The following is a 27033-nucleotide window of genomic DNA, read 5'->3' as shown; positions in this document are numbered from 1 at the left end:
ACAATGCGGACATATCATCTTTTTGCTTAAAGTTTAGAGGTGGCAGAAGTGAAACTCCATGAGTTCTTTTTATTTCTGGAGTGCACATGCACCTGCATCTTGCGATGCACCTCCTCCTCCTCCTCCTCCTCCTCCTCCTCCTCCTCCCTCATATTTCTCCTTTTCCTTCATTTCCTCTTACTTCCCCTCCACTTCCTTTTCCTCCTCTTCAGGACTGCGTGAGGGACGAGGGGCACCCCTGGTTGTGGTCCCCATGGAAGCCGTCGCAGCTGGACGGGGTGAGAGGGGAGAGAGGGAGTTGAGGAGAGCAAGAAGGAGAGAGGGAGAAGGGGGAGAGGGGAAGGAGGAGGAGGGAGAGGAAGGAGGGTACGGCAAGGATCCAAGGAAGATGATGGGGGAAGAAGGGAAGAGGAAGAGGGAGGAAGGGAGGAGGAATGAGCAGAGGTAACTTCATATTCAGAAGGATGTCATATGGGACAAAGCTCTGTGGAAGAGGTGACGCTTCTGTGTGCTGCTGCTGATGCCCCTGTTGCTTCTGCTCCTCCTGTTCTTGCTCCTGCTCTTCCTCCTCCTCCTCCTCCTCCTCCTCCTCCTCCTCCTCCTTATTAATGGGCCCTTGCTCCCCCTCCCGCACCTGCTGCCGTCTAACAGGCCATGATGGCAGCTATCGCCGCTTCACCATCCGCTGCCTTAACTTGTCCAAGAATCGCTACGTGAAGAATCTGCAAGAGGACAAGTACAGGAGCGCGTGAGAGGAAGGTGGCGGCCGCGGGACTCGGATGAGTAGACTCACTCAGTCGGCATTGGGCCCTGCCAGGCACCGAGTCACCGTCACAGAGTCGGTAAGGCCGTCAGTGATGCCGCCTACCGGCCCGGACTCGGGACGGTCGCTGACGGGCCCGGGACTCACTGAACGGTCAGCCGCGAGTCCGGGAGCCGGGGCCGCTAGAAATCCTGCTAAACTCATTTATAATGGAATAAATTATTTTGCAGGATCTCGCAAGTTATTATTACGACGTCCCCAAGTAATAACTTTACTACCCCACCCCATGATTACACTTATTTTCACCCCCCTTTTCTCCATGACCACCCCTACCCCCTCTGTGTTCCCACCCCTGTGTTTCCCTCTCACAATGAGGCCACAGAGTGCACGAGAGATGAGGAACGGGAGGAGGAGAAGGGAAGGGAGAGCGAGGCGACGGATAGAAGCAGGAGGATGGAGAGGATGGAGACGGTGGATCAGGATGGATCAGGATGGAGAGGTGAGAGGTTTGGAAGCAACGTCCTCCAAGGGATATGGAGGACATACCTGGGAGGACGGGATTGTTTGACAACCAAGGCGGGGAAGAGAAGGAAAGGATTTTTGGGATTGCAAGATAACTAGCTGACTTGTTGAGTACCTAAGGCTTGATTTGGAATTATCTCAATACTTACGAAAGATGGTCTTTCCTTGCAGATTTGCTTCGAAGCAGCGCTGTCGAAGAAACCAGCGCTTTAAAAATCAAAACACACTCCGTCGACCGCAACAATCTTTGTTGCTAGCAAGAAAAGCTTCTCTTTCATCGAACAGAGAAGACGAAGCTCTGAGGTACCTGCGCTGTCGAAGAAACCAGCGCGCTAGAAATCAAAACACTTTCATTTCACTGAAAGAAACCACAATACAACATGCACAAGTCATTGACTAGCATCAACCTGTTCTTGGATTATTTTCCATCCGCTCAGTTTGCGGGAATCCATGTTGCAAAGAAGCTCGGCCTCTTTGAGCAGAGAGGGCTGCTCTGCAACGTGCTCAAGCCTTCAGGTAGCTCCTCCTTCTCTTGACGCGTCCTCCTGACTCGTTCCCTGGAAGGAGCAGGAGGTGAAGAGCCGGAGCTTGTGTGTCGGATGCAGGCCATGTACAACAGCAAAGGAAGAGAGGCAGGCAAGGAAGCAGAGATTGCTGTGGGAACAGTGGAGCAGAACGTGCTCATCCCGGCGATCGCCAGGGGGGTGAAGGCGATGGCGTTCGGGACTGTCTTTCACTCTTCTCCTCTTGCCATCGCCTCCCTGAAGAAGCTGAATCTCAAGGACATGGAGGGCAGGAGGATCGGGATGCACGTCGACAGCATGGAGCTCATGCACACGCTCGTGTCTCATGCCGACAGCCAGCTGTCAAGGAAGGTCGAGATCCTGGAGGTGAGCAGGGAGAAGAAGGTCGAGGCTCTGGTGGCAGGGGAGGTGGACGCCATTCAGATCTACGACTGCATGGAGCTGCTGGAGCTGCAAAGGATCCTGAAGGGAGAGGCCCCACACGTCCTCCGTCTCGAGGACATGGTCAAGGACAGCAACGGCCGTTCCTTTTTGCCCCTCGGGTACTCTCAGGTTCTCTTCTGCTCCAGGAAGACCCTCCAGCTGGACCCAGCGCGACAAGCGCTCCGTGAGTTCCTCGGAGCCTCTCGAGAAGGCTGGAGGATGGCCCAGCAGAAGCCCGAGCAGGCGACGGAGGCTGTCCTAGAGGCGCGGGAGGAGCTGGGATGCCTGACTGGGACTGAGGTTGACTCGTTCCAGTTCCAGCTGGACACTCTGAAGCGCGTGCTGGGCTACGTGGTGGAGCAGGGACGAGAGGAGAAGGTCGGACTCATCGACCCCCATCGGTGGCAGGAGGCGTCGAACGCCATGGCTGCTCGAGGATACGCCTCCTCCTTCGTTCCTGTCCAGCTGTCGCTGGACCAGAAGGTCTGGCCAGAGGAGAAGGAGCAGCAGAGCGTGGACGTGTCTCTGCTCCAAGACGGGCTGCGGGTCAGCTCGATGATGCGGGAAGAGGCCGGCGCTCGCGCCGCTGCCATCGCAGCGAGGACGGGAAGGAAGCCCTGCCTTGCCATCGTGAACGTGGGGGAGAAGGACCCCAACGGTCAGACGCGTCTGAAGCTCTTCGCGGAAAAGGAGAGGTCCTGGTTTGACAAGGCTGCCCTCTGCGAGTCCGTTGGGATTGACACGAGGAGGGTCGAGCTCCCGGCGTCCTCGAGCTTCGGGCGCGTGCATGACGCGCTCATGTCACTCAACAGGGACGACGGGGTAGACGCCATCCTCCTCGAGCGTCCCCTGCCGCCCCAGCTGGACGCCGAGCTGCTTGGAAGTGTCATCGTTGCCAGCAAAGACGTGGACGCCGAAGGGTTTCTCCCTGGCTCCAACAAGCATGGCGTCGTCCTGGGCTCTCAGGGGATCTACCAGCCTCCTCTCGACCTTGGCCTCGATCTCTCGCTCAGCGGCAAGGACGAGGTGGTCGGCCATCCTCCGCGGGTTCCTTGGACGCTGCCAACAGCTCTCGTCCTCCCTTGCACTGTAGAGGGAGTGATGCAGCTCCTGCTCCGCTCTGGCGCCATGCCCTCCGTTACCCGCGGCCTCTCGGTCGTGGTCGGCCGCTCCCGCAAACTTGGCGCTCCTCTTGCTCTTGCTCTGATGCAGGCAGACGCGACGGTGGCGGTCTGTCACAGCAGGACGTCAGAGGAGGAGCTGAGAAGCCTCTGCTTGCAAGCAGACACGCTATTCGTGTGTGCCGGTTCTCCTCATCTCATCTCCAAGGACATGGTCAAGAAGGGTGCGATCGTTATCAACGTTGGCACAACCTTCTCTTCCTCGCTCTCCTCCCTCCTCCCCGACGTGCAGGAAGACGTCGCGGACGTCGCTCGAGTCCTCACGCCGACACCCCATGGTGTTGGCCCGACCTGTGCGGCTGCTCTGACGCTCAACGTCGTCACGCTCGCTGAAGCCCGTAATTTCCTCCTTCCTCCTCCACTTTCTTGTTCTTCCTGCTCCACTGTCCTCCTCCTCCTCCTCCTCCTCCTCCTCCTCCTCTACTTTATCCTTTCTCAACTACCATCTCTTTTCCATTCCCCTTGCCCTTTCAATCCTCATCCTCAATCTACCTTTCCGTGCCTTTTCTTACCCTTCCTCGCTTCCTCGCCCCTCCTGCTGTTCTCTCCCCTCAACAGCCTCCCTCCTCCCCTCATGCTAACTGTCGTGCAGGCGCAAGGACGCGCGACCTTGAGAAGAGGCACAAGCAGGAGCCAACTGAGAGCAGCAAGTACGCGCCTGTGAGCATGGCGGACGTCAAGAAGTCAGTCCCTCTTTGGAGCTCAGGCACCTGCTCCTCCACCAACAGAGAAGTCTTGCAGAGGTGCTCCTCCTCCTCCTCCTCCTCCTCCTCCTCCTCCTCCTCCTGATCATCTTCATTATTATCAGCGTCCTCATACTTATATCCTCTTCACTTTCTCACGTTGCAATAGGACTTTCAAGTTCAAGACGTTCCTTGACGCCACAGCCTTCCTCGATGACGTGGCTGTCCTCTCCGAGCGCGCCAACCATCATCCTAGTCTCCTCCTCAACTCCGCCAGCAAGTGCGAGCAAGAGGGTGAGACGCTGGTCCGCGCGTCTGCTGTGGCTGACGGTCTTGAAGATGGATGCCACGTGCGTGTCGAGCTCGGAACCTTCGCGAACCTAAAGGTGAAGTTGGGCAGGAGCGACGAGGAGAGGGGCAGGCGCCAAGGAGTGGGGCCGGGGGCGGGGGGGCGGTGAAGGGAGGGGGAGCAGCAGGAGACGGTGAAATGACTGGAGGAGCAGGTGACAGCTGCAGACATCAACCTGGCGAGGAGGATCGACATGCTCAGAGCGTAGTTCCTCCGCGTGACTTGACGGTAGAGACAGAGCAACTTGATAGCTCTTCAAGTAGTTGACAGCGAGTAAAGACTTCATCGGCATGAGGCTCAGCAAGTCCTAAGGCCGCGTCGCACCTTCCAATGACGGCAACCGTTGGATCCCCGGGCCGGGTGCTCACTCGGAAGCCGGGCCCTGCCAGCAGTGACACTGAGGGCCGGGATTTGATTCACTGGGCTGTTTTGATCTGTCGGTGCTTTGATTGAGAAGAGCGGGGATGAGGGTCAATCGGGGAGGAGTCGGAAATGGCGGGGCAAGCTTGGAAGATCCGGACGTATGCGATCATGTAAGAACAAGACAGACAGAAAGACAGGCAGACAGACAGACAGAAAGACGGGCAGACAGACAGACAGACATCACTCCTCTTCGTCACCCTCATCCTTGCCTCTTGTCGCCCTCCTCCCCCGCTCTTCCCCTCCTCCCTCCAACTTCCAGCTCTTTGCCTGACCTCGCATGCACCATTCACCTGCTCGTCGATGAGATTGTTCATGGTAACCGCGTCGAACAGATCTCTCAGCATGCTTGCGTCGGCTCACTCGATGCTTGTGGGGCATGCAGCGGAGGTGCGAAACAGACCCGTGAGACCTCGAACATGTCTGTGCCAAGTCAACTTCGACTGGATAGAGACTTCAGTCAAGAAAGGACTTGCTGAGATGTGAGAGACGATAAGATCCGTTAGCACTCACCGAACTGATCCTGAGAACGTTCGAATTTCAGCACGCAGCGTCTCTCAAACCCGCAGGGATCGCATGCCGATGCGGGAGGGGAGGAGGTAAACTGGAGATGCTGGGCTGACTACTTGAGCTCAATTCTGTTCGAATCCAGCAGGAACCAGCGTCGGATGCTGTCGAGCGATCCATCATGGTGCGGGCAACGGCAGAGGAGTGAGCGCCGCCCTCCGACCCCCAACCTCCTCCCTCAACTCCTTCCAGGTGCTTCCAAGTCGCGACTGCCTTTGAAGACTATCCCAAGTGGGCGAGGGCGACATCGTCGGTGCGTGAGGGAGGTGGAGGAAGGAGGAAGTGAGGAGCAGCGGGGCAGGTGAAGGTGGAGAGCCGCACAGTGAACAACCTTGGAAGAAGAGTCGTGATGACCATGGGAATGTGAGGGCGACGTAGGCTGTCTGTCCTTGCATGTGATGGGTTCGACAGGTTCGGGAGGACAGTGAGCAGTACTTTTGAGTACGAATACCAGGTTGCCTCCTCCGCCTCCTCCTCCTCCTCCGCCTCCTCCTCCTCCTCCTCCTCCTCATCATCATCATCATCATCATCATAACTTCTCATTTGCATCCAGCGCCCCACCAAGATGTGCTGGCACGCGGTTGCTGGATCGATCAAGGAGCTTGAGGGTTCTTATCACTTCATCGAGACGAGCAAGTCAGTCCAAAGCTTCCTTCCTCTCCTCCTTGCTGTCCTCCTTCTTCTCCACCTTCCTCTCCTCCCTCCCTTCTTCCCTGCCCTTCAAGTCCCCCTGCGTCATCTGCTACGTCCCTCCCACCAAGCTGTTCGTCCTCCCCTCTCTCACTCACTCACTCCCTTGCACCTTCCCACATTTTCGCTCCTTCTACAAGCAGGCAAGAAACGAAGGTAGTCTACAAACTCCGCGTCGAACCAGGATTCCCTCTCCCTGGCGTCATTAAGCAAGCGACGTCCCGAGCTGTACAAGACGCTACTCCCTTCTTGCTCTTCGCCCTCATTCTCTCACTCCTCCTCCCTTGTGATCCTTCTAATTGAGCTGGAAGGTCTGCTGGGCAGCTCTCAACGAGCTCAAGCACTACATCGAACTGCCGAGCACGCAAGCGATGCTGCGAGGGAGAAGATCGAAGGTGAGCGAGCAGGAGGAGAGCGGGCGGTCAAGTTGAAGGCAGGAGGATGTGCTTGGTTCTCGATGGCAAGACATCGTCCTGGAATGTTCTACAGGATGAAGGAAGAGGAGGAAACGGTTGCCAGTGGCAAGCTGCGTGCTACATCTTTTCTTTATCAGACCATCTTCAACAACAGAAATCGCATCATTATCATATCCTCCCTTGTCTCAACGGAGGATGATGATCTAGTTCACCGTCTGTTGTGTTTCTTCAAACGATTCTCTCGCATCTCAGGATTAACTTGTGCAATAGAGATGTCAACATGTCCTCCTTGCCTCCTGTACCCTCAAACAGCTTCGAGTGTGCCTCTTGTCCAGGAGCTTCCCTGACACTTCCCTCCCTTCATCCTTCTCTCCCTTCATCCCTCCCTCCCTTCATCCCTCCCTCCCTCCCACTGCCCTTGCGTTCCTCTCCTCTCCTCTCCTCTCCTCTCCTCTCCTCTCCTCTCCTCTCCTCTCCTCTCACCATCATCGTCCCTATCCTTCCCGCACCTTATCCTCCTTTTCCTCCTTGTCTTCATCATCGTCGTTTCGCTTTCGCTCCTCTGACTAACTCGAATGTCTCTTGCCGCTTCTTTACACGTAGGAGAGCGCCAGGATGCGTTTGATGTAGGTGAAGAGGAGGATACCGACAGCGCAGCCGAACCAGAGGTCCCAGCATCGCACGATGCCTGTCCTTGTGTCAAGGGTGGTGGGCAGGAAGGGCGGAGGAGGCGAGGAAGGAGCACGGGAAAGCTGAAAAGATGCGAGAATGGGGGGGGGGGGGGGGGCCTGAGAATGGAAGACTTGGAGGGTAAACGACGAGGAAGAGGAAGAGGATGAAAAAGAGGACGAGGACAAGAGGAGGACGAGCAGAAGAAGGAAGCAGCGCCACCTGATCGGACGGCAAGGGAGAGCTCGGAGGGAGAGAGGATCCCATCTCCTGTCATCGTTCGTCATGGTCAGAAGACGCATGCGGCAAGGAGCGTCCAACCGTCCAGGTCCATATACTCTCTCCATGAGGCCTTGTAGGCCAGCCACCACCGTTGGCGTCCTCGTACTCGCACCAGCGTCTGGGTGGGGGAAAGAATCTCTCCTCCCCTCCTCCCTTCCACCTGAGGGCTCCTACCAAACGCATCATGCTTGCTGCACGACAACAGGCAGCAGAGAACAGCACACAGGAAGCAGCAAGCAGTAGTGCCGAACCTGAATGGTCTCGTCCTTGGAAGAGAAAGGTTGGGGCTGGTCAGGTAGACGTCCCGGAGAAGGGAGTACTCGATACACGTGCTGACAAGCGTCCAGAATGCGATTCCTGCATTCTGATTAGGATGAGGAGGAGGGGATGAAGAGCGGAGAGGAGAAGGGGAGCAGGTTGGAGTACCTGCTGCCGCCACTTGTGCTGAGAAGGAAGCAAGCAGGAAACCAACGCTGATGGGAGCGAGGACACGGCAGACCAGAGTGATTCTTCTCAAGATAAGGTCTGACTGCTGAAGCTTCTCTTCATTCCTCCCTGTCAGGCACTTGAGCCAGTCTCTCTCCACCGCAAAGTTGCTGGCAAAGCTCGCAAGGCTGGCGAGCGAGCAGGTGACGGTGACCAGAGAGACCATGAGGTAGAAGAGCAGCACCGAGTAGGTTTGCAGGAAGAACGCTAGACGTAACAGAAGCAGGGAGGAGACTACTAGAGAGATCTGAAGCCACAGACAGAAGGTGATGGTTTCCATGCGAGAGTACTTCTCCGTGAAGTAGCGAACTATGGGACACCCGGCAATGTTGGCGACTCCTGTCACAAGGGCATAGATGAGAGCAAAGGACGTAGAGTCCGCGCGATTCAAGGCGAGGAGGAAGAAAGGGATTGCAAAGTCCCACATCTTATCGGCAAACAACGAGAGAGACTGAGATAGAAAGATTGCGCGCAGCTGAGACTGCAGGAGGTAACTGTCCTCTGTGTCCGGCTCTCGGGATCTTACTGACTGTCTGCAGCGGACGTAACTACCCATCATCTGCGGCGGTCCCAGCCAACTGCGGCTATCCTTCATGGACCGAGCATGGAAGTCGCTGGTCAAGGCTACAGAAGCCTTTATCTGTGGTGAAGCATGTAGCACTGCGACAAATGCGCTAGAAACATCGCATGATGCCACTAGCATGAGCGCCTTCACAGCGGCTGCAGTCGTCATCCCTTCCCGTCGTTCTTACAAGTGAGTCACCTTGAGAAATCTGGCATCGGAGCTGTAATGGGCAAGTCATTCAAAGATGAGTCGACCTTCCTTGTCATCGCCCCACTATCCTCCACCTCTCGCGACCCACCCTCCCCCCAACGTACCCTTGCGATCCTTCCAGCCCTCCCTCAGTCCTTCTTTTGTCCCTTCCCTTCCTTCTCCTCCTCTCTCCTCTCCCTTGCTTCATGGCTCTCCTTGCTCCGCATCTTGCCCCCCTCCCCTCCACTTCCTCTTCCTCCTCTCTGCTCCTCCCGGCTTACCAGATCTCGGCCCCGCGCATCATTGCGAACCAGGGGGCGGCTCTGAGGCGGGTCGGATATTCTATGAGGTTGACACACCAAACGGTCATCGCGGGTTCCATCATGCGCATTCAATAAGTTTCTTTTGACTCAAAACTACAATAAGTTAGTTGCCCATTCAGCCGGCTGGCAGGTGCCGGAGTGCGGTGTGCGTGACCATTCAGTGCAGTCCGAAGAAGTGAGCGAAGGCGGCAGCTACTGGCACGATCCTTCGCCGTCAACCGTTGAGGCCGACCGTGGCTGGCTGTGCCGGGCCCGGCGCCGCCCACGCCACTGCCAGTGCAAGCAGCACTGAGCAGTTTGAGTCGGACGAGGAAGTTATGGCAACATGCTCTGCCCCAGCTCATTCAAGTCGCAACGCTGGGCTGGGCCGGAGTCGATGAGGGTCCCAATAATCCGACTCAGTCGTGTCAGTAACGATGCCGTGACCCGGACACTGCCTGCTCACTCCGAGGCTCTCGCCCAATCATCACCAGAAGCGTCGCCCCCCAAAGCCTCGTGCCATGTACCAGAAGTAGATGCCTGCGAGAGATCCGCCCAGACTGAAAACGCAGCGAATCGTCAGCGGCATGCCTCCGAAGCATCGTTAGCACACGAGGCCTCTTGCTACTTGTACCTGCCAGCGTTTCCATAGGAAGTGTCCCCTGTCATCACCGCCCATGCGTCCTTGCCAATGAAGAGAGCCCCCAACAACTGAGGACAGCACATATCACACTTCAAGCCCAACAAGAGGCCTGCATGCTTCACCGAGGCGGGGATGGGGATGACGAAGTAGAGGAGGACGGTTCGCTGCGGCAGCGTGAGGATGCTGTAGGCGACCATCTGCAGGGCTGTAAGAGAATGATGCGACGAGGTGTTGACGCACCGCGTTCACTGCTCCTGTCGCCGAGAATTGTGGCCTCCGTTCGGCTGCTCTGTGGGTCTTGGGAGCGACTGTTGGCCACAGGACATGACAGATGCTGGAAGTGAGTCCTCCTGCAAGCTTTTGATACAGCAAGGTCACTTGTTAGCAAGGCAGAATGAGCAGGAGAAGAACTCACGTAGAGCTGCAGAAAGCGCTGCGCGCCCAAGAACGTCAAGCATTCTGCTCCGAAGAACCAAAGGGTTACCATGTTGGCTACAAGGTGCCAGAAGTGAGGATGAGAGAAGATGGCAGTAAACAATGTGTGCAACTTGAAGTCTTGAAGTACTCCCGATGTTGAGACTGTGAAATGATTCCACATCATATACTGCAGATTCCTATTCTGCCACAGGACGAAAACAACACAGTTTGCTCCGATGATAGCATACAACATGTTTTCTTCCCAGAATGAGTTACCTCGAAAACTGTTCCAGCCATTGTAATTTCTCTGATCTCTTCTTTGAATTTTGTGCTTTCGAGCAAGAACATTTTGAGGGAGAGAACAAGAAAGTTGAATGGCAGGTCCGCGGCCTGCAGAAGTAGCACGTGCAGGGTTATGAGTGGGTATGCTTTTTGCCGCAGAATCCGTCGGCGATCGTGAGATACAAAACTTCTGATGTACCCATTCATTCACATTGAAATGTATGCTTCTTGTCAATGGCATCTTAAAAATCTGTATGAACTGGCCATTGTGCCCAAAGGAATTCCACAAATCCCTTCCCCAAGACAAACTTGTTCCCGGAGGGGCTTCTGGCAGGCGCAAGGAAGCTAGTTGGGAGGGTCTGCATGTCATGGTTTGTCTCATGAGACCACGAGGGGCTGACGAGCTGAAGAAGCGAAGGCGATAGGGCAGCACCTCCATCAGTCCTCGTCCTCCCGTTGCCCACATGGCGCACTGGTTGGATCCCAATGCTGGCAGCAAGATGCCTGGCGGGGGCCCGCTGTGAGGTCACAGTCGCCTGCCCGGCATACGGGCCGCCCGGCGGGAACTTCAGTCACCCGGGGCCCGGCGGCAGTCCGAACACTCAGAGACGCGTGACTTTCATATCTCTCACGGCACACGGTGTTGACTTCTTGATAGAAATAACCGTCGCCAACGGTAACGGTCACACGGACAACCTCCGATCCGCTCCCCTGTTATCTTTTTTTTTTCCCTGTGAAAGCCTTCGGCTTTCCCGCCTCCTCCCAAAAAGAGTACCCTACCCCCCTTCGCTACACCTCGACAAGAATTTTATCACCCTACCCTGAGAATCTCTCCCGAATCGACGGGTGACCAGATTAACTGCTGTGATACCTACTACCTATGTGAAATATCATCTAGGACCCGAGTCCTAGGAAGTGAGCTCATCAGCAGTCTCATCGAGTCGTCAGCTTGCTGTGGGACTTACCACCCCTACCCCGAGGGCGAGCAATCACAGTGCCCAAACCCACCGGCCTTTACGTTGCACAACTGACTTTACTACATTATTGTGCCATAAAATAGAACGACTACCCACCCTCATGACCAAGGAATTCTTGGTACACCCCTCATCAAAACGCCATCAGGATGCAACGCTTCGCAACGCTCGGCTCTGAGATGCTGCGAGGAGGCAGCATTACTACACACCAAGACTGAAAACACAATCTTTCACTTTTCTTGGGTTTCATTGCTGACAGCCTTTGGCCCCCGAATAACAGCCACCCCCTCCCCTTGAAGAGAATCTTTTTGATAACCCCCCAATGATCCCTATTTCGTCAATCAGGCCTCTGGGACATGAAGGGGTCCTCATGAATACCCTACCCCTCCGGAAACGGGAGTCATCGATTCCCCTGGTCAGCCACACCTCCTACCCTGACTCCCTCACTACATATACAACTTTCGCACCCCGACCCTTACATAACGACTCTTTCATATGACCCACCCCCCCTTTACCCATGCTTTTGTGGGCATACTACCCTAACTCTACCCAAATTTACGAAGAGCCTGTTGAGACTACCCTGCAATAAGATCACCCACCCCTTCTGTGTATCTCCCGGTGCATAGAAGCTTGGCAACCCTACAGAGTGCTCAGGCACCACTCCTCCTCGTCCATCTCTACCACCACCACCACCACCTCCTCCTCCTCCTCCTCCTCCTCCTCCTCCTCCTCCTCCCCTGTGTCTCCCTCACTTTCTTCTGCCACACGATCTATTGTTTGCTCCCTCATCGCAGTCCTTGGGTTGATATCCCTTCACCCTCATTCGATTCCCATAAAGCGCAAATTAGCCCCCAATGACAACCTTTCGCCATCCCGCCGCACCAGTAAAAGCGCGATTAGATCGCCCCATTGTTTATGAAGCAATCAAGGATCATCATTTACCCAGAAGAGGAGTCGAAAAACTGCGACATATCAGAGAAGTGGATCGTGGCAATGTGAACAAGCATGTTTCAGCTGCTAAAGATACAGGCAAGACCGTACATGCCGCACCTAAAAGGAATGTTGGAGCTTTTATGAACTACCGTCGCAATCCACAACCATCGGGATCTCCTAAGCTTCTACGTGTCATGGAAGGATCATGTCCTTACAGGCAAGAAACCAAGCCTATCGTACAGCTCGGAAGTGGCACTTCATTGGTGAGCAATAAGAAGAACCACAAGGGGCTCAGTGTAAGCAGAAAGGCAAGGCTATACATCCGTTCATTGAGCCATAAGATCGCAAGAGTGCGATGGATGAAGGTGGAGTTTGAGGACTTGCTCCTCCTCATTTCATACTCGATGTTTGCTGCTTCTGGCATCCTTGCCCTTGTTGCTATTTCCATGTTTTTCTATGATGCTCAGATATCTTTGAAATCAAGGATCTAAAGCTTTAGTCAGCTGTTGTTTATTGTGTACTTGTGTGTTCATTACCATTCTTTCAAATAAAGGATATTATATCTCATATCTCACAGTTTGGACGCTTCATGAAACTTTGACACGGATAAATTCTAAATTACATAGCAACCTTTCTTTTCCATTCACCACATCTCACAGCCCCTTCGCTCAAGGCCCAACAGTGATGGAAGCCGCGTCAGTGGAGTTGGTTCCTATCGTGTAGTACAGCCGGTCGGATGGAATCACGTTGAACGTGTCTCCCATGGAAGCAGATTTCCACAGGATCCTGATTTTAGAGCTCGAGTACGTGTCTCTGTACTCCAACACGATGTCGTAGAGCACGTCTGTCTGCAGGCTGAGCGTTCCCGTGTACTCAGGTTCACGTCCTCCCCACCTGTCAATGATGAGGTTGAGAATACCAATGTGCTCGCCCGACAGCCACAGTCGCACCCCCTCCATGCCTCCCACGCTCTTGGACGCCAGCGTCTCAGTCTTGAATGTGAAGGTCTCTGAGAACGGGGGCCTCACCCAGCCCTTCCACCGGGCGCTGAAGAAGTCAATGGGCATGAACTGTGGAGATCCAGGGAAGGAGGTGGTGAAGGAGAAATCTATGGTTTCATCGATCCTGGTGAAGACAGGAGATATAAGCTCTTCTCTCTTGAAGTAGTCTCCCCTCAGCCCCCCGACTCTGGCAAAGTACAATCGAAACTCGGAGCTTTGGAACGTGTACCCGTTGTTGGTCTCGTTGAGCTCAGAAGGCTGTATCTGTGCCGTGTACTCAGCCCCGGACGTGAAGATGACGGAGCTTCGTTTGACCTCATTGAGATTGAGAAGAGATTCAAGGAAGATCACCAGCCCGTCTTCATGATGGAGGGCAAACATGGGGGCTGGACGGGAGAAGAAGGTGCCGTTCTCAGAGGCGTTCACAGCAGAACGGACATTGCCGAAGGAGTCCTTCAAGGTGATGTAGAACTTGTGGAGGGAGCTAGCAGACAGGTAGGTCACGCTGCACCCCTGACAGACACTTGTCTGGGGAGAAGTTGAGGAGGGTCGAACATTCAAGGTGAAGGGAGATGAGACGGTTTCAAAGGGAACGTACAACCTCGCAGACGGCACCAACTGTTTCTTGACTAGCCGCGGTCGATTGATGGATGAGCGATAGGGGTTGTTGAACAAGGTCGTCTGAAGCCCATCCAGCCCAACTCTGAAGGAGTTTGATGTGGAGAAGCTAACTTGAACTTGTATTTCGACCGGTTGAATGTGAGCTTCAAGGTTCAAGCTGACAAACTGCCATGTCACAGGAAGGGACCGCGCAGCCTCACTCGACCATACGGTCGACCAATCAAAACTGCTCGAGCAAGATTGCGAGAAACAGATGGAGCTGCTCTTGAATATTTGAAAAGGTGAACCGACCGCGAGGTCAAAGGAGAAGCTGACCTCCGTCAACACATACCTGTTGTGGTAATACCTCCGGATCCTCCTTGTCTCTCCTCCAATCACAACGAACATGCCAGTCCACCAGTCGTTGTATGGAGGAGAGTTTGAATCCAAGCTGAAGTAGGAGTTGTTGACAACAGACGTCAGTGAGCCGGTTGTCTGTACGGTTGAAACAGAACGAACCCTGACGTCGATCGAGGCAGAAGAGTCACTGTAAAGGTAGTAGTAGAAGCTGAATAACGCGTATGGCGCCTGAATACTGCTGAAGGTTAGAACCGCGTTGGAATATCGTCCTTGCAATAGCGAGTTGTCAGACGCTAAGAAGGAGTTCTTTTGAAAGGTCTGAGTAGATGAGTCTGAAGATACCACCTGCTTCCAACAGCTCAGGTACGTTTTACAGCTGTTGGTGGCTCCAACTGTGTAAAAGTTGCAGAACCTGTCTTCATCACAGCGTCTCCTGCAGTTGGAGTCGACCCCGTCAAAGATGTAGCTGTATAACCCAGTGAGAGCGTTGCCCTCGTGGTTGGCATATAGTGATCCATCTTGGCAGATTGTGCCATTGCTGTAAAGAAAGTAGGAGCCAAAGAGACTTGCAGAGGGGAAGGAGTCGTTGACTGAGGTGTTGGAGTTGTTGAATGCCCAGTTCTTGAGGCTCTGAGAGAACAACACGCTGAACGAGTCGATGCTCTGATTCTGGTTCGCATTTCCGCTGACAAAGTCTGGCATGCCATCTCGATTCAGGTCAAAGGCTGTGGAAAGAGAGACTCCATTGACCGAGGTCTCGGGCTGAAACCGGTCTCCCTTCACCACCAACGACTCTAGTACTGTACCGCTCTTGGTCAGGAGCAGCCAGTAGATCATGCTAGCGTTGGCTGGCTGGGTGGATGCAGAAGCGTTGCTGCCAACTATGAGGTCGGGCCTCCCGTCATGATTGAGGTCGCCGGCAGAAGCGACTGACCATCCGAAGGAGCTGCTGCAGCTGGCGGCGTCCTCAGCTGGCAGACCCGACGAGTTCCGACAAATCTTGGTCCATTGCCTGACAGTCCAACCTTGTCGGTCAAGAAACAGCAGGTACACAGCTCCGGCACAGCCCGGCTGGCATGCCTCGTTGCTCGCCCCGACAGCGATGTCAGGCACATGGTCACCGTTCAAGTCTCCAATAGGCGACAAGGAGGAGCCGAAAAGTGCTGAAGCGCTTGCGCTGGCTCCGACAGTCTCAACGTAGGAGATCCTCTTAGCCAAGGACAGCACGCAGATGGCTTGTCCGCCAGCGCAACTCCTCGAGAGCATCACAATCTGAATGTAGCCGTTGCCGGGGGAGGAGGGGTCGCCAGCGCCAACACCATAGACCAGATCAGCGATCCCGTTACCGTCAAGGTCTCCCATCATAGCCAGCGAGTCAGGTACTACATCTTGACTCAGAGACGAGGAGATGTTGAGAGCAACGTAGTCGGCGACAGCAGGGTTGCATGCCTGACAGACATATGAGGAATCCTTTTTCAGAAGAACGATGAAGATAGCATTCCGTGATCCAACAGCGATGTCGTTGAGCCCGTTCCTGTCTATGTCACGAACAGCAGCAATACAGTTTCCAAATCGATCGCCAGCCTTGAGGCAGGACAGGCAGAGACCAAGGTTGGCTCCCTGAGTGATTATCACAGTTGACGGTGCATAGGGTTGAGCTGCAAGGCTGCCGTCGAGGCTCATGAGCATGATGTAGACAGCTCCAACCATCAAGCCGTTGCTCTCTTGGTATGGAGCCCCGACCGCAACGTCCTCCACCCCATCCTCATTGACGTCTCCTATCCATGCTACGCTGGTACCGAATCCTGCAGCTGACAAGCCGTTAATGGCCGTGCTGGATGCGAAGCAGATCTCCTTGTCGTTGCACGTGGACTGCAGGGACCAGCTGCAGAGAGCTGGCTGATAATACTTGGGAGGAAACGGAGATGGAGGTGAGAAACTGCACACAGCCGGGATATTCTGTCCATCAGAAGTCCATAGGAGCTGGAGGAAAGTAGAAGCGTTGTAGCTTTTGTACTCCAAGACTATGTCGTAGAGCACATCAGACATCGTGAAATCGAAGATTCCAACAGCTGAATCTAGAGCGAGAGAGCTCCACTGGTCAATGATCAGTTGGTTGTTTATCCACAACCTCACTCTCTCTGAAACATCGACTCTCTCCCCCGCCTCCGCAAGTTGCACGTAGAAGGTGTATTGCTCTTTGTACTGGGCTCGGATGAACCCATGCCATCGAGCTGAGAACTGTGACTCGGTGAGGAACGGCCAGGTAGCGTTGGAGCGAGTCAGGCTAGAAAAGTCGATCAGACTGTCTCGTCTGGTCTGATACGGCACAGCAAGATTCGAGTCGCTATAGTAAGTCGCTCTCAACCCTCCTGACAGCGCAAGAAACGAGTGCAACGTATGGACGCCGGATGTCGTGATATTGTATTCGTACGCGACGAGGCCTGCAGAGCTGTTGGGCAAGACATAGAGGTATGGCTGACTTCCAGCATCGATGTAGGAGGTGAAGGTGAACCCGAGCAGGTTGTCGTCTAGATAGTGATGGAGGTTCTTATACTCATCTCTAGTGGTAACGACAAAAGTCATCACAAGTCCTGCAGTCGCTAGAGTTAGACCGTAACCTGACGCCGAGGAAGTGGAAGCGCAAGGAGCATTCGGCAACATGTACATGGTGGTTGGACTTCCTTCAACTTGCGCGAGGTAGGCTAGAGAATTGTTGGAGATCACTTGTTGTGAGAATCCCGGTCCTGCCCACGTCAGAACCATCTTTTGGCCAGCCAGTTCTTCCTTGTAATGTATCATGATCTCAACAAAACCTGCAGCACTTGCGTAGAAAGTTCCAACAACATTGAGCGACTCCAGGCTTGTCCACTGATTGACCACGACTAGATTGTCTACCCACAACCTGACTCTCTCATCTGAGGTGTTGACGCTTGCTTCAAACGTGTAATCTCCCTGCTGAGGAATCGACAAGAATCCGAACCATCGCACATGGAAGGAATTCCCCGTGAACGACAAAGTGGGTGTGCCAGGCCAAGACGTGATCTTGTCAACGCCTGCGGAGTTTGAGCCACTGAAGTCGATGCTGGAGTCCAATCGCACGTTCTGTGCCGTCAAGTTCTCACAGAAGGTGAACCTGGCTCCACTTGAGCTCACATCCGACGACCACCAGCTGTTGGGTCTTTGGGTCGTGGTCTGCAAGATGGCTTTGAAAGCTACTCCTTGACAACCGCCGCCTCCTTCAGACATGTCTACCATCGGTGTCAACACCTGGCCTGTTCCATTCGGACAGACAATCATCGGCAAGGCGGAAGCATTGTAACCAGATCCATAGCTGAGAATATTGATGCTCACCACACTCCCGTTGTTCACGATACACTCTCCAACAAACCCAGTCCCTGAGCACCCGGTGACGCCGTCACATGAAGCAAGAGCAGAGCTCCCGTTCATGTACCCCCTGCCGCTCCCGCTGATGCTCACGGCATAGATCATCTGGCAGCAGGTGATCAAGGGTTCGGACCAGTAGGAAAGTCCTGCATTGAGAACGCGAGTGGTGTCAACAGACCCTTGTCTCACTGTGAAGGTGCCAAGAAACGCAAACCCTCCGCCTCCGTATGCTGATAGGCTGCCGCCAGACAGGCATGATGATCCTATACTGACAACTACAATCTCTGCTATGCCAGAGTATGTCATACTGAGCTCTGTTGTCACATCGCTACAAGGTGCCAGGGTGTAGTAGGTTGCAAACAGTCCACCGGGAACACGAGCACCCGCGAGGACTTCAGAAGAGAAGGAGCCTGTCAAAGAAAGATACGAATAACGGTACAGCCCCCCTGAGACGCTCGCCGAAGCCACTACAGCACGGCGAGGCTCGCACAGCCCAGCATACTTGTAGAGGTCGTCTGAGCTCTCACACCTCCAGTTAGAGTTGACGAGAGCGACGATGGACGAACTGTCTCTCAGCGCGACGTTGCCATAGATGTCTCTCAGCTGCAAGCTGAAGGTGTTGAGCACGCCAGCGGTACCAAGCGAGATTCCAGCACCATACATGCTCCCGACACTGCCGTAGATCGAACATCTCAGCGTCGGGTCAGACTCCGACAAATTGTTGAAGCAGAAATCAGCTGGGAATACTCTTAGAGCGAACGGACTACTTTGAGCCTGCTCATAGGCATAATACAGACTGGAAGATGGAATGATCTCAAGACTCTGAGAGGGGCTTTTCCACCACATCTCGAAGACGGTGGCAAGGTTGAAGTTCCAGTACTCTATCATGACTTCGTACAAGGTCATGGCCTGCAGCTCTACGGTGCCTGCGAAGGAGACTTGAACCAGGTCATCTTCGACATCAGCTGTGCTGCGCCACTTGAAGCTAGAGGTCGCAAACCCGTGGATCACCCGCACCCCTCCGATGAAGACGTTGGGTCCAGATACCGACGAGTTGGTGATGAAGGTGTAGGTCTCCGAGTAGCTAGGCCGAATCAGCCCCGTCCATCGAATGGCGAGAGCACCTGGCGCCAGGTGCTCGAGCGAGGCAAAGCCAACGTACAAGGATTCGGAGGCATCTACCCTTGACATGGATGGTTTCCCCTGAAGGTGTTGATTCAAAAAGTATAAACCGTTCAAACCCCCGCGTTGAAAGTATTGTACCTGTACAAGGTATACACCAGCTGTTGTTGTTACATATGAGATATTACATGGATTAGTACTGTTGCTCATATCACAGTAAGTCCCTGCAAACCATGTCCTGGTCGATTGAAAGTTAGTAGCAGAGATTATGAATCGCTGTCTTGGTGAAAGGAAGTTGAGCAAGTTGAAAGGAACATCTACAGTAACATTCCTATCTGAAGTGTACTCTCGAATTTTCCTTGTTTCTTTTCCGACGGTGATGTTATATCCAACATAGATACCATTTTGCGGCAGAGCAGATTCATCTAATCTCAACTGAAATGAATCGAAAACTTGATTCAAGAAGCCATCAACCACTGAGCTTGATCCATATCCGTACGTATCTGTGATGAGGGTGGCATTTGCATACAACACCTTATCAATGTCATTTTGAATGTTCCCGCCAAACAGATCTTGCACCAAAACTTGAAAGGTTCCCTGGGTGCCTGCAGTCGATATGGACAAGTGAGCTCCAGAGAGATACAAATTTCGCTGCTGTCCAACATGCACCGTCACATTTTTCGAGATCGAAGGGTTTGTGTAGAGAAATTCCTTGGACACAACGCATTGGGAGCATGAGACCTTCCCATTCATGACCAAGGAGCCACCAATCCAAAACAGAGCCCTGGACTTGACGATATACCGAGACGATGGTTCGATGGTAGCAACATATGGAACATCAAGCAAAACTTCTCTCTGAGAAGAATATTCCAAGATACCCCTTGCGTTGTCGCGCGACGTTGTATCGACGACAAGAATGAAATCAGAATATGATCCAGAAAGGGCGGAAGCTGTGTGAGACAACTTGAGATTGGTACAGGACAACACCCCTGAGATCTCACCAGAATTTGCAATGCTTCCTGGAAACAGAACATTCCTAACCACACTACCATTCAGGTGAATCTGCCTCCTTGTGTTGAATTGAGCTCGCATGACCGTCAACTCATTTCTGCTGGAATCCACTGAGGTGACTGAGAAGATTTCGAAGTCTATCTCTATGAATTGATACTCAAGGATTCCAGCTTCTGACACATTTTGTACAAGGAGCTGTGTATCAGATTCCGAGATTTCGCCAATAAGTGAGGTCAAGCCGATAGAAAACGACTGATCAATCGTTACGATATTTTGCTTGACATCATAGTCTAGAATTCGCCTACTCTCGTTCTTGATGAAAAGATCCTGACCTACCAAAGATGTCTTCTCAACTTGTAAATTCATGATGAACTGTCTTGGAGATAATGCTGAAGTTACTTCCCCAGATGCAATCAGATATTGAGAAGCATCAGCCAGTTTTGAAATTCTCACTTCCTCCACTGCTACTGTGCTCAAGGTGTAATCGTTGGAAACAATCACTTGAGCACCCCTAGAGTCAAATGAAAATGTTCCAAGGAACGACAGTCCACTCCCTGCAGTCTCGTTGATCAGATATTGTGAGCGTTTCCCACTGAAAAGAACCTGGACAGGAACCTTTGCGTCAAACTCGGAACCGACTGGATATTTTACATAAATCGAGTACAACCCAAATGCAAGGGGAAAGGAGAACGTTACTGATGACCTTCCCTTGCTCCTATTTCCATCATATAAAAAAGTAGACGAAGTTCCATTGACGACAATCGTTGATTCGAACCATTCGCCGTGCAAGCTGACTGATGAAGTTGAAGAGGAACAACCTGAAAGACAACCGGAAACGTTCACAGCTGTTGTCTTGTCTTCAAAGATCGACCAGAACAATCCAATTCCATTCATGCCCGGGATGCCCTTGTACTCAAGGGTAACATCATAGAACAATGCGCTGTCAAGGAACAAAGTTCCCAATGGTTGCACACTAGATAGTGAGGTCCATTGATCTATGATCAGGCGGTCATCCACCCAAAGCCGCACCCGCTCGTCGCTCTTAACAAGAGGAACGTACAAATTAAATGTGCTGGACTTCCAAGGGGTAAGAAGTCCTCCCCAGCGAGCAAAGGTTGTATTCAAAGCACCTAGATAGTTGGGAGCTGAAAAGAAATTGGTGGAGAAGTACTCATCATAGCTCATTGTATCGACACGATTGTACAAAGATATCGAGAAAAGTGAGTCAGAGTAGTATGTGGCGAACAAGCCTCCTTGTAGAGGAAGGGAAATTCTTACAGTCTGAAGTCCAGGCAGCGTCGGAAGGTACTCCACACTAAAGATTCCAGGAGACGAGGGTCGAGAAAAGACGTTTTGAGCCCCGGGTACCTGGACGAAGAATGAAACATTGTCAGCCGCCGGGTTGTGATACTGGTCTCTTGCAATGATGAAGAACTGAGAGGGGCTATATGACGTTGCCACGGATATTCCGCTCCCGTACACGAAAGTGGCAGTTGCACAGACGGCGTCAGTCAAAAATCGTCTTGATATGTTACCACCCTGAAGGAGGTACGCGCTGTAAAATTCTGAGCCCCCCACGATCGAAGCAGAACCATTGACTATTCTTCGGACGCTGATTCCTCTCTCAGCATAACGTGCTTTATAGTCAAGATCAATCTTTACGTACGAATACGATGACTCGTAGCAAGAGATGTTAGTATTCAACGACTGCAGGCTTGTCCATTGGTCTACAATGATTTGGTTATCCAACCACAATCTGATGCGTTCGCTATTTGCAACGAGGCTTACACTGAGGAAGCTAGAGTTGCATTGCATGAGTGTGGGATTAAAAAATCCAGACCACCTCACAGTCATCGGATAGAACTGAGCAATGCAAGTAGGACTCGAAGGCCAAGTTCCATACGATGTAGAGAAGTCAATGAAAGAATCGACCCTGCTCACTACAGGAAGCAATGCCACATTTTTCCAATCTAAAGAAAAGTCACCTCCCATGTAATAGGTTGCCCATAAGCCTCCAGAGATTGCATAGTAAGTTTCTAGAAGAAAATTTCCCGCCCGAGTTTGGTTGGAAGCGGAAATGGCAAAAGTGTACTCGCCTGAAGTGCTGGAAGGCAATATTCCGATTCCTTGCCACTTGGAAAATATCGTTGAGTTGTCCCAATAGTAATAAGCAACGAAGAAAGAGTTACTTGATTGATTGCCATCAAAGACATTTCCGTATTCATCTCTTGCAACAATGGTGAATGAGGTAGGGAAACCTGTTCTTGTTACTTTTGGCTGCCAGCCAATACCAGAGTATGTCAGAGTTGAAGTGCTTCCACATATAATGTTTGCTCGAATCCTCAGAGCGTCGACGTTGGCGCCATCCCAACCAGAGATCGAGGCAGTCTTGAAGAAAAGATTCTCCCTTTCAACAAGCGCTGCAGCGTTTCCTCGAAAGACAGGAAACAACCTTGCTCCTCGAGCGACGATAGGGAGAATGGATGGCTGTGCTGCAACAATCGCCTCGAAGGTTTGTCCATTCCCTCCCGGACACTCTAGTCTCGGCAAACTTGTCGGCGAATAACCAGTGCCATGTGTCAATATTTGCACAAAGTACACATTCCCACCTGACGCAAAGCAATTGCCACTGAGCCCTGTCCCATTACAAGGGTACGTGCAATTGACAACCAGAGAACCATTGTTTGAATACGAAACATTCGCTGATCCTGAAACTTGAATCTTGGTGACAGAACCAGGCATTGATACATTTTCATCCATGAAGTACAAATTAATCGAACTTTGATTCAGGTTGAAGTCGTAAAATCCAGTTCCGTGATCCTTGAAAACAAATGCATCTAGAGAGCCACTTGAGTTCGTGATGAAGTAGCCGTGTGCAACAGATTTTGTGCCGAAAATGAAAAATCTTCCAGGTATCAAGCCAGACCCACCATTGATTATTTGCATTCCTGTGATGCTTGTTTCCTGTGTTTGGTTTACATCTTGATAAAAGATCAGGATGTCCTCAAAAGATATCGATTTATTCGGAAAGGTGAACCCAGTGAGATTACTGTGAATCTGATTCACAGCGCCATAAATGTCGACATTGAATGTTCCGATCTGAGTGATCTCTCCGTTCATCCTTATCATTAACCTTCCTGCTAAGTATCCCAGGCCACCAATAGGACCGTCAACGTTAAAGCAGATCGTTTGAGTGTTGACATTGCACGTCTGATATGAAATAGATTGCAGACTGAAACTTTGAATGACCTCAGATCTCCATGAAAGTTGTACTGCTGCAAGACCAACATATGCTTTGTACTCGATTCTGATATGGTACAAGATATTACTCTGTAAGTACAACGGAAAACTTCTTCTTGTTCTCGAACTCGACTCGTACAAGTCTAACACCAGCCCTTCATCAATCCAAAGCTTCAACTCATTCAAGGCTTTCACTTCGAAGGTGTACGTCCCAGAAGACGAAGGTGAAATCATACCGAGCCATCGCACGCAGAAGTCGTCTTGAGGCAGGCTAGGTAGAGCGTTGTAGAAGCCCCAATCAAAATCGATCGCGGGGTCAACACGATGTAGAGCAGTGGAAGTGCAATCGACATCCGAGTAATATGTTGCATATAGCCCACCGGTGATGAAGGATGCAATAGAAGTCTGATAAGAACCACTCACTGTAGTGTTATAACTAGGGACAAGATACTGATTGTGTGCAGGTGGATATTGACTATCCAGCCAGTGTAAACTTTGAAAGAAGTTTTCACTGGGTATGCTTTCAATTCCAATGGTAGATGTGCTCCATTTCAAAGTAAAACCTCCTGGAGAAAAATTGTTGGAATATTCAATCTTAATCTGATAGTAGTCGTATGCTCTGCTAAAAAATATTGTTCCATTCAGATTTGTTCCTGACAGTGAACTCCATGCATCGATTAGAAGATAATCATCTATCCAACATTTCACACGCTCGCTGATACCCACACCTGTGAAGAATATTGTGTACACTTCGCTATTTTGTGATTTGAGAAAGCCGTCCCACCTGACACTATACTGCGATACATGGACGAGACTGATAGAAGGGAATGTGTTGAAAGGCGTTCCAACAGGGTGCGCCTGTGCATTTCCTGTGAGATTTCTATTCACAACCAACGTTGAGGATGAAATCGAGAGAATTTCAATTACTTCATTGGCTATGACAGCGAAGTCTCCAGCGTGAATCCATTCGTTAGAGAGGTTGTCGTAAGCAACATTCAATGTTGTGCTGGGGCTTGCTGGGCTCGGCTGGCTCAACGGTCTTGTGAGACTGGCATAACCGGCAAGTGGCTGAACAACCTGTCGTTGTCTCGTCACAACAGGAGACTTCAAGTTCGAATCCGAATAGTACGTCGCCGATAGACCTCCACTATCCACCCCTGTCTTGGCAGAAAACACAATCTGTTGGATGTTGGAGTCAAATATTAGCTCGTGATAAAGGTCATCTCTTGCAGTGATGGTAATCTGCGATGATACTCCAGCTGTGGACAAGGTCAACGAGCTTCCAGATGCTGTGGTAGCAGCTGCAAATGCAGTAGCTTGACCTACAACAATTAATTGAAATTGTGTCGTTGTATGGTAGAAAAATGAATCAAAGGTAGGAATTGAGTCTTGAGATAGTCTCCGTGTCATGGAAATTCCTGCGAACAAAGAACTGTTTGACCGAAAATCCAACCGGAAGCTCAGGAGAGGATAAGGCTTGGAGTTGAAGAAAGAGTTTGATACATAAAGACTGCCCAAGGAATACCACTGATCAGTGACCAGGTTAGAATCGATCCACAACTGTAGCCTATCAATTTGTTGGCCAAGAGAAAATGCATACACGTATGTTGTTGCTGGATCTTGATACACAATACCATCCCACCTGACAGAGAAGTTTTTCTGATAATCAATAGACGAGGGGAACTGAGATGAGTTTCCAAAAGTGCAGACAGAACTCTGAGAATTGACCCGGTCTATTGTATACTCTAGAGCTGTCAAAAGAGGTTGAGAAAAATTATCATCGGCGTAATAAGTTGCATAAATGCCCGGAAGTTGACTTTGGAAATTGCTTTGGTTCAAGTTCAGTTGAAATGTCGTGGAGGTTGCACCAATTGAAATCGGGATATCTACTTCATAACGTGCATTCCAACCATAAGTCTCATAGAATACATTATACTGATCCAGGTGTAGTTCTGTTGGCATGAAGTGCAACGTTTGATTGCCAATCAACATCTGTAAAGAACAAGCTTCATTTGATACATCACTGACACAGGATGGCGATATGGATGCTAAGGAATCGACAAAGTTGTAAAACGAATCTGCTGCAACCACCACGAAACGAGATTGGATGCCAACTGAGGCAAGCGTGAGTCCAGGACCGTAAAACGTGGATGCTGCTGCGCAGAATCTTCCAGAACGCACTCTGACGATGTATGGAGATGATGCGACAAGATATTGCCCAAAAACAATCTTCATTTGATACGTACCAGTAATCCAGGGAGTAAAATTTGTGCTCAGCATCCCGTTGACGCTGGTAGGAGTGGTGTACTGCGTTAGATTTTCAAAAGCCCCAGCCCTGTCAGCTTGGATCACATAGTCAAGGCCATCAAGAAGCACATCATTCAGAAATCTATCCTTCGATCTCAACATGAAGTATGCAGGATACCCAACGGTGGCCAGAGAGAGCCCAGCCCCTGCCGCCACTGATGTGCTTGCGCATGGCACGCCAGCACCGACGTAAAGTGTGATAGGTCTCCCAACAGTGGAATTCTGATATTTGACTTCAAGAATGTATGTCCCAAGCGTTTCTACTCGGTGACAATATCCGTGGAACACATTGACGTATCTGTCAAAAACCTCACAACCAGCTTTTGGATCCTTTCCAACAAAAACTGCTTTGGAGATGATGTAGACATCTCCAGCTTGAGGCAACACTGTGAATGGCACATCCACAGTTACGACCACTCCTGGATATTCATTCGAGAAAGGAGAGTCACTCTGAAAAGTGATATTTCTTGATTCACCATTTACTGTGATTTGATAACCAACGTAATGTGAAGGATTTGAGATTTCATTTGAACTTAAACTGAAAAACGAAGCATTGCCTGACGACAAAATGAAATTTCGAGAGATTGTATCAAGCTTGGTCTGCAAATACAGGAGAGCACTCAACTGATTCATGGTGGAGTTATCGAGACCATTTTCATTGGTCAGAATTGACAGCGACAAGTTGTTGCCATATCGATCTTTCGCGACAACACGAAAGTAAATTAACTGCTCCACTCTCCAAAAGTATCTCGACAAAACTTGAGAAGTACTGGAATTGAAATTTGAAGACATGACTGCTGCCAGGAAAGGACTTCCGTTAAACTCTAAAGATCGATGAGATTTGACTGAGAGGACATATAAACCAGCAGTCGGGACGTAGATGTCCCACGAAAATACTGAATTCCAAGCGCTGACGGTCTGATTTGATTGATAGAGGATACCAACGACGTAAAAGAGATAGTTTGACTCCGAAAGCGTACTACCGTTAATACTTGGATATAGTATTGCAGAGAAATTAGAAGCATCAAAAGACATGATTTTAAAGGAAGAAAAGTTTTGAGAACGCCAAGATCTGATGTAGATGTCCAATCTTACGTCAGATGGCTTCTGAAATTGGGAGATGTTATTTTCTAAGTACACCAGGTCTCCTTGAATTTTCTGAATGACTCCAGTGTCAAGGACTGAGAGGGTTGAAAGACTTACAGCTTGACTTCCATCAACTATTGAATTCCCATAGACATCATATGCTTGTAGCTGGATGCTCATGTACCCTGCACGAGAGAAATACTTCGGATAGCCTTCAACGAAGCCATTATCGGTAAAATTCAGAGTCGAAGAAGAAAAATCGAATTGGTTCAAGCCCGCTATACCCTGCACAGTGTCAATTCCAGACACTGTACTTGAAGTTTCATAAATCTGTCGTGGCTGAATCTCCATCATGATTGCTTTACATGGCATGGAGTAGTCGCAGTCCTGGAGAGCGTTCTTGTTATACGCGAGGGTTACAGGGAAGGTGATTCCTGGGAATGGACTCCAGCTGAGGCTGAGAGAAGTAGACCATCGCGACGGCTCGAATTCAAATGCGAAAGTATGAAACTGACCTGCTCGCATGCCCACCTGTCCGACTACAGGTTGCAAACCATCGGTGTTGAAATTCTTTGATGTTTGGAACGAAGCAAGAGATGAGAAGTCATTGAAGAAGTTTTCCTCAAGACATGGAATCTC

General features: G+C 51.2%; 6 protein-coding genes across 6 annotated transcripts; 3 read left to right on the top strand and 3 right to left on the bottom strand.

Annotated features, from left to right (window-relative positions):
• Window positions 1–2829: 2829 nt before the first annotated feature.
• Window positions 2830–3735, top strand: GUITHDRAFT_52912 (hypothetical protein; the record flags this gene model as incomplete). The annotated part of the gene is made up of 2 exons (XM_005842429.1): window positions 2830–3138; window positions 3253–3735. Coding segments are annotated over 2 exons (792 nt in total), but the record flags the coding sequence as incomplete, so codon positions are not given.
• Window positions 3736–5210: 1475 nt separating this feature from the next.
• On the top strand, window positions 5211–5873 carry GUITHDRAFT_99280 (hypothetical protein; the record flags this gene model as incomplete). The annotated part of the gene is made up of 6 exons (XM_005842428.1): window positions 5211–5347; window positions 5410–5464; window positions 5518–5576; window positions 5625–5689; window positions 5734–5795; window positions 5844–5873. 6 exons carry the CDS (start codon window positions 5211–5213, stop codon window positions 5871–5873), a joined length of 408 nt encoding a protein of 135 aa, XP_005842485.1.
• Window positions 5874–7496: 1623 nt separating this feature from the next.
• GUITHDRAFT_99279 (hypothetical protein) lies at window positions 7497–8708 on the bottom strand (the record flags this gene model as incomplete). Its single annotated transcript, XM_005842427.1, has 3 exons — window positions 7497–7680; window positions 7741–7846; window positions 7916–8708. 3 exons carry the CDS (start codon window positions 8706–8708, stop codon window positions 7497–7499), a joined length of 1083 nt encoding a protein of 360 aa, XP_005842484.1.
• A 1064-nt stretch (window positions 8709–9772) lies between these two features.
• On the bottom strand, window positions 9773–10332 carry GUITHDRAFT_50364 (hypothetical protein; the record flags this gene model as incomplete). The annotated part of the gene is made up of 3 exons (XM_005842426.1): window positions 9773–9871; window positions 9915–10031; window positions 10090–10332. Coding segments are annotated over 3 exons (459 nt in total), but the record flags the coding sequence as incomplete, so codon positions are not given.
• Window positions 10333–12083: 1751 nt separating this feature from the next.
• GUITHDRAFT_149812 (hypothetical protein) lies at window positions 12084–12849 on the top strand. Its single transcript, XM_005842425.1, has one exon. It carries the CDS (start codon window positions 12202–12204, stop codon window positions 12769–12771), a length of 570 nt encoding a protein of 189 aa, XP_005842482.1. The 5' UTR covers window positions 12084–12201; the 3' UTR covers window positions 12772–12849.
• A 99-nt stretch (window positions 12850–12948) lies between these two features.
• GUITHDRAFT_131684 (hypothetical protein) lies at window positions 12949–26919 on the bottom strand (the record flags this gene model as incomplete). The annotated part of the gene is made up of 2 exons (XM_005842424.1): window positions 12949–17028; window positions 17233–26919. 2 exons carry the CDS (start codon window positions 26917–26919, stop codon window positions 12949–12951), a joined length of 13767 nt encoding a protein of 4588 aa, XP_005842481.1.
• Between the last annotated feature and the right edge of the window lie 114 nt (window positions 26920–27033).

Source organism: Guillardia theta (genome assembly GCF_000315625.1).
Source record: "Guillardia theta CCMP2712 unplaced genomic scaffold GUITHscaffold_1, whole genome shotgun sequence".
NCBI lineage: Eukaryota > Cryptophyceae > Pyrenomonadales > Geminigeraceae > Guillardia > Guillardia theta.
Note: the sequence above shows the minus strand (reverse complement) of the source record. Positions and strands in the feature narration are given on the sequence as shown.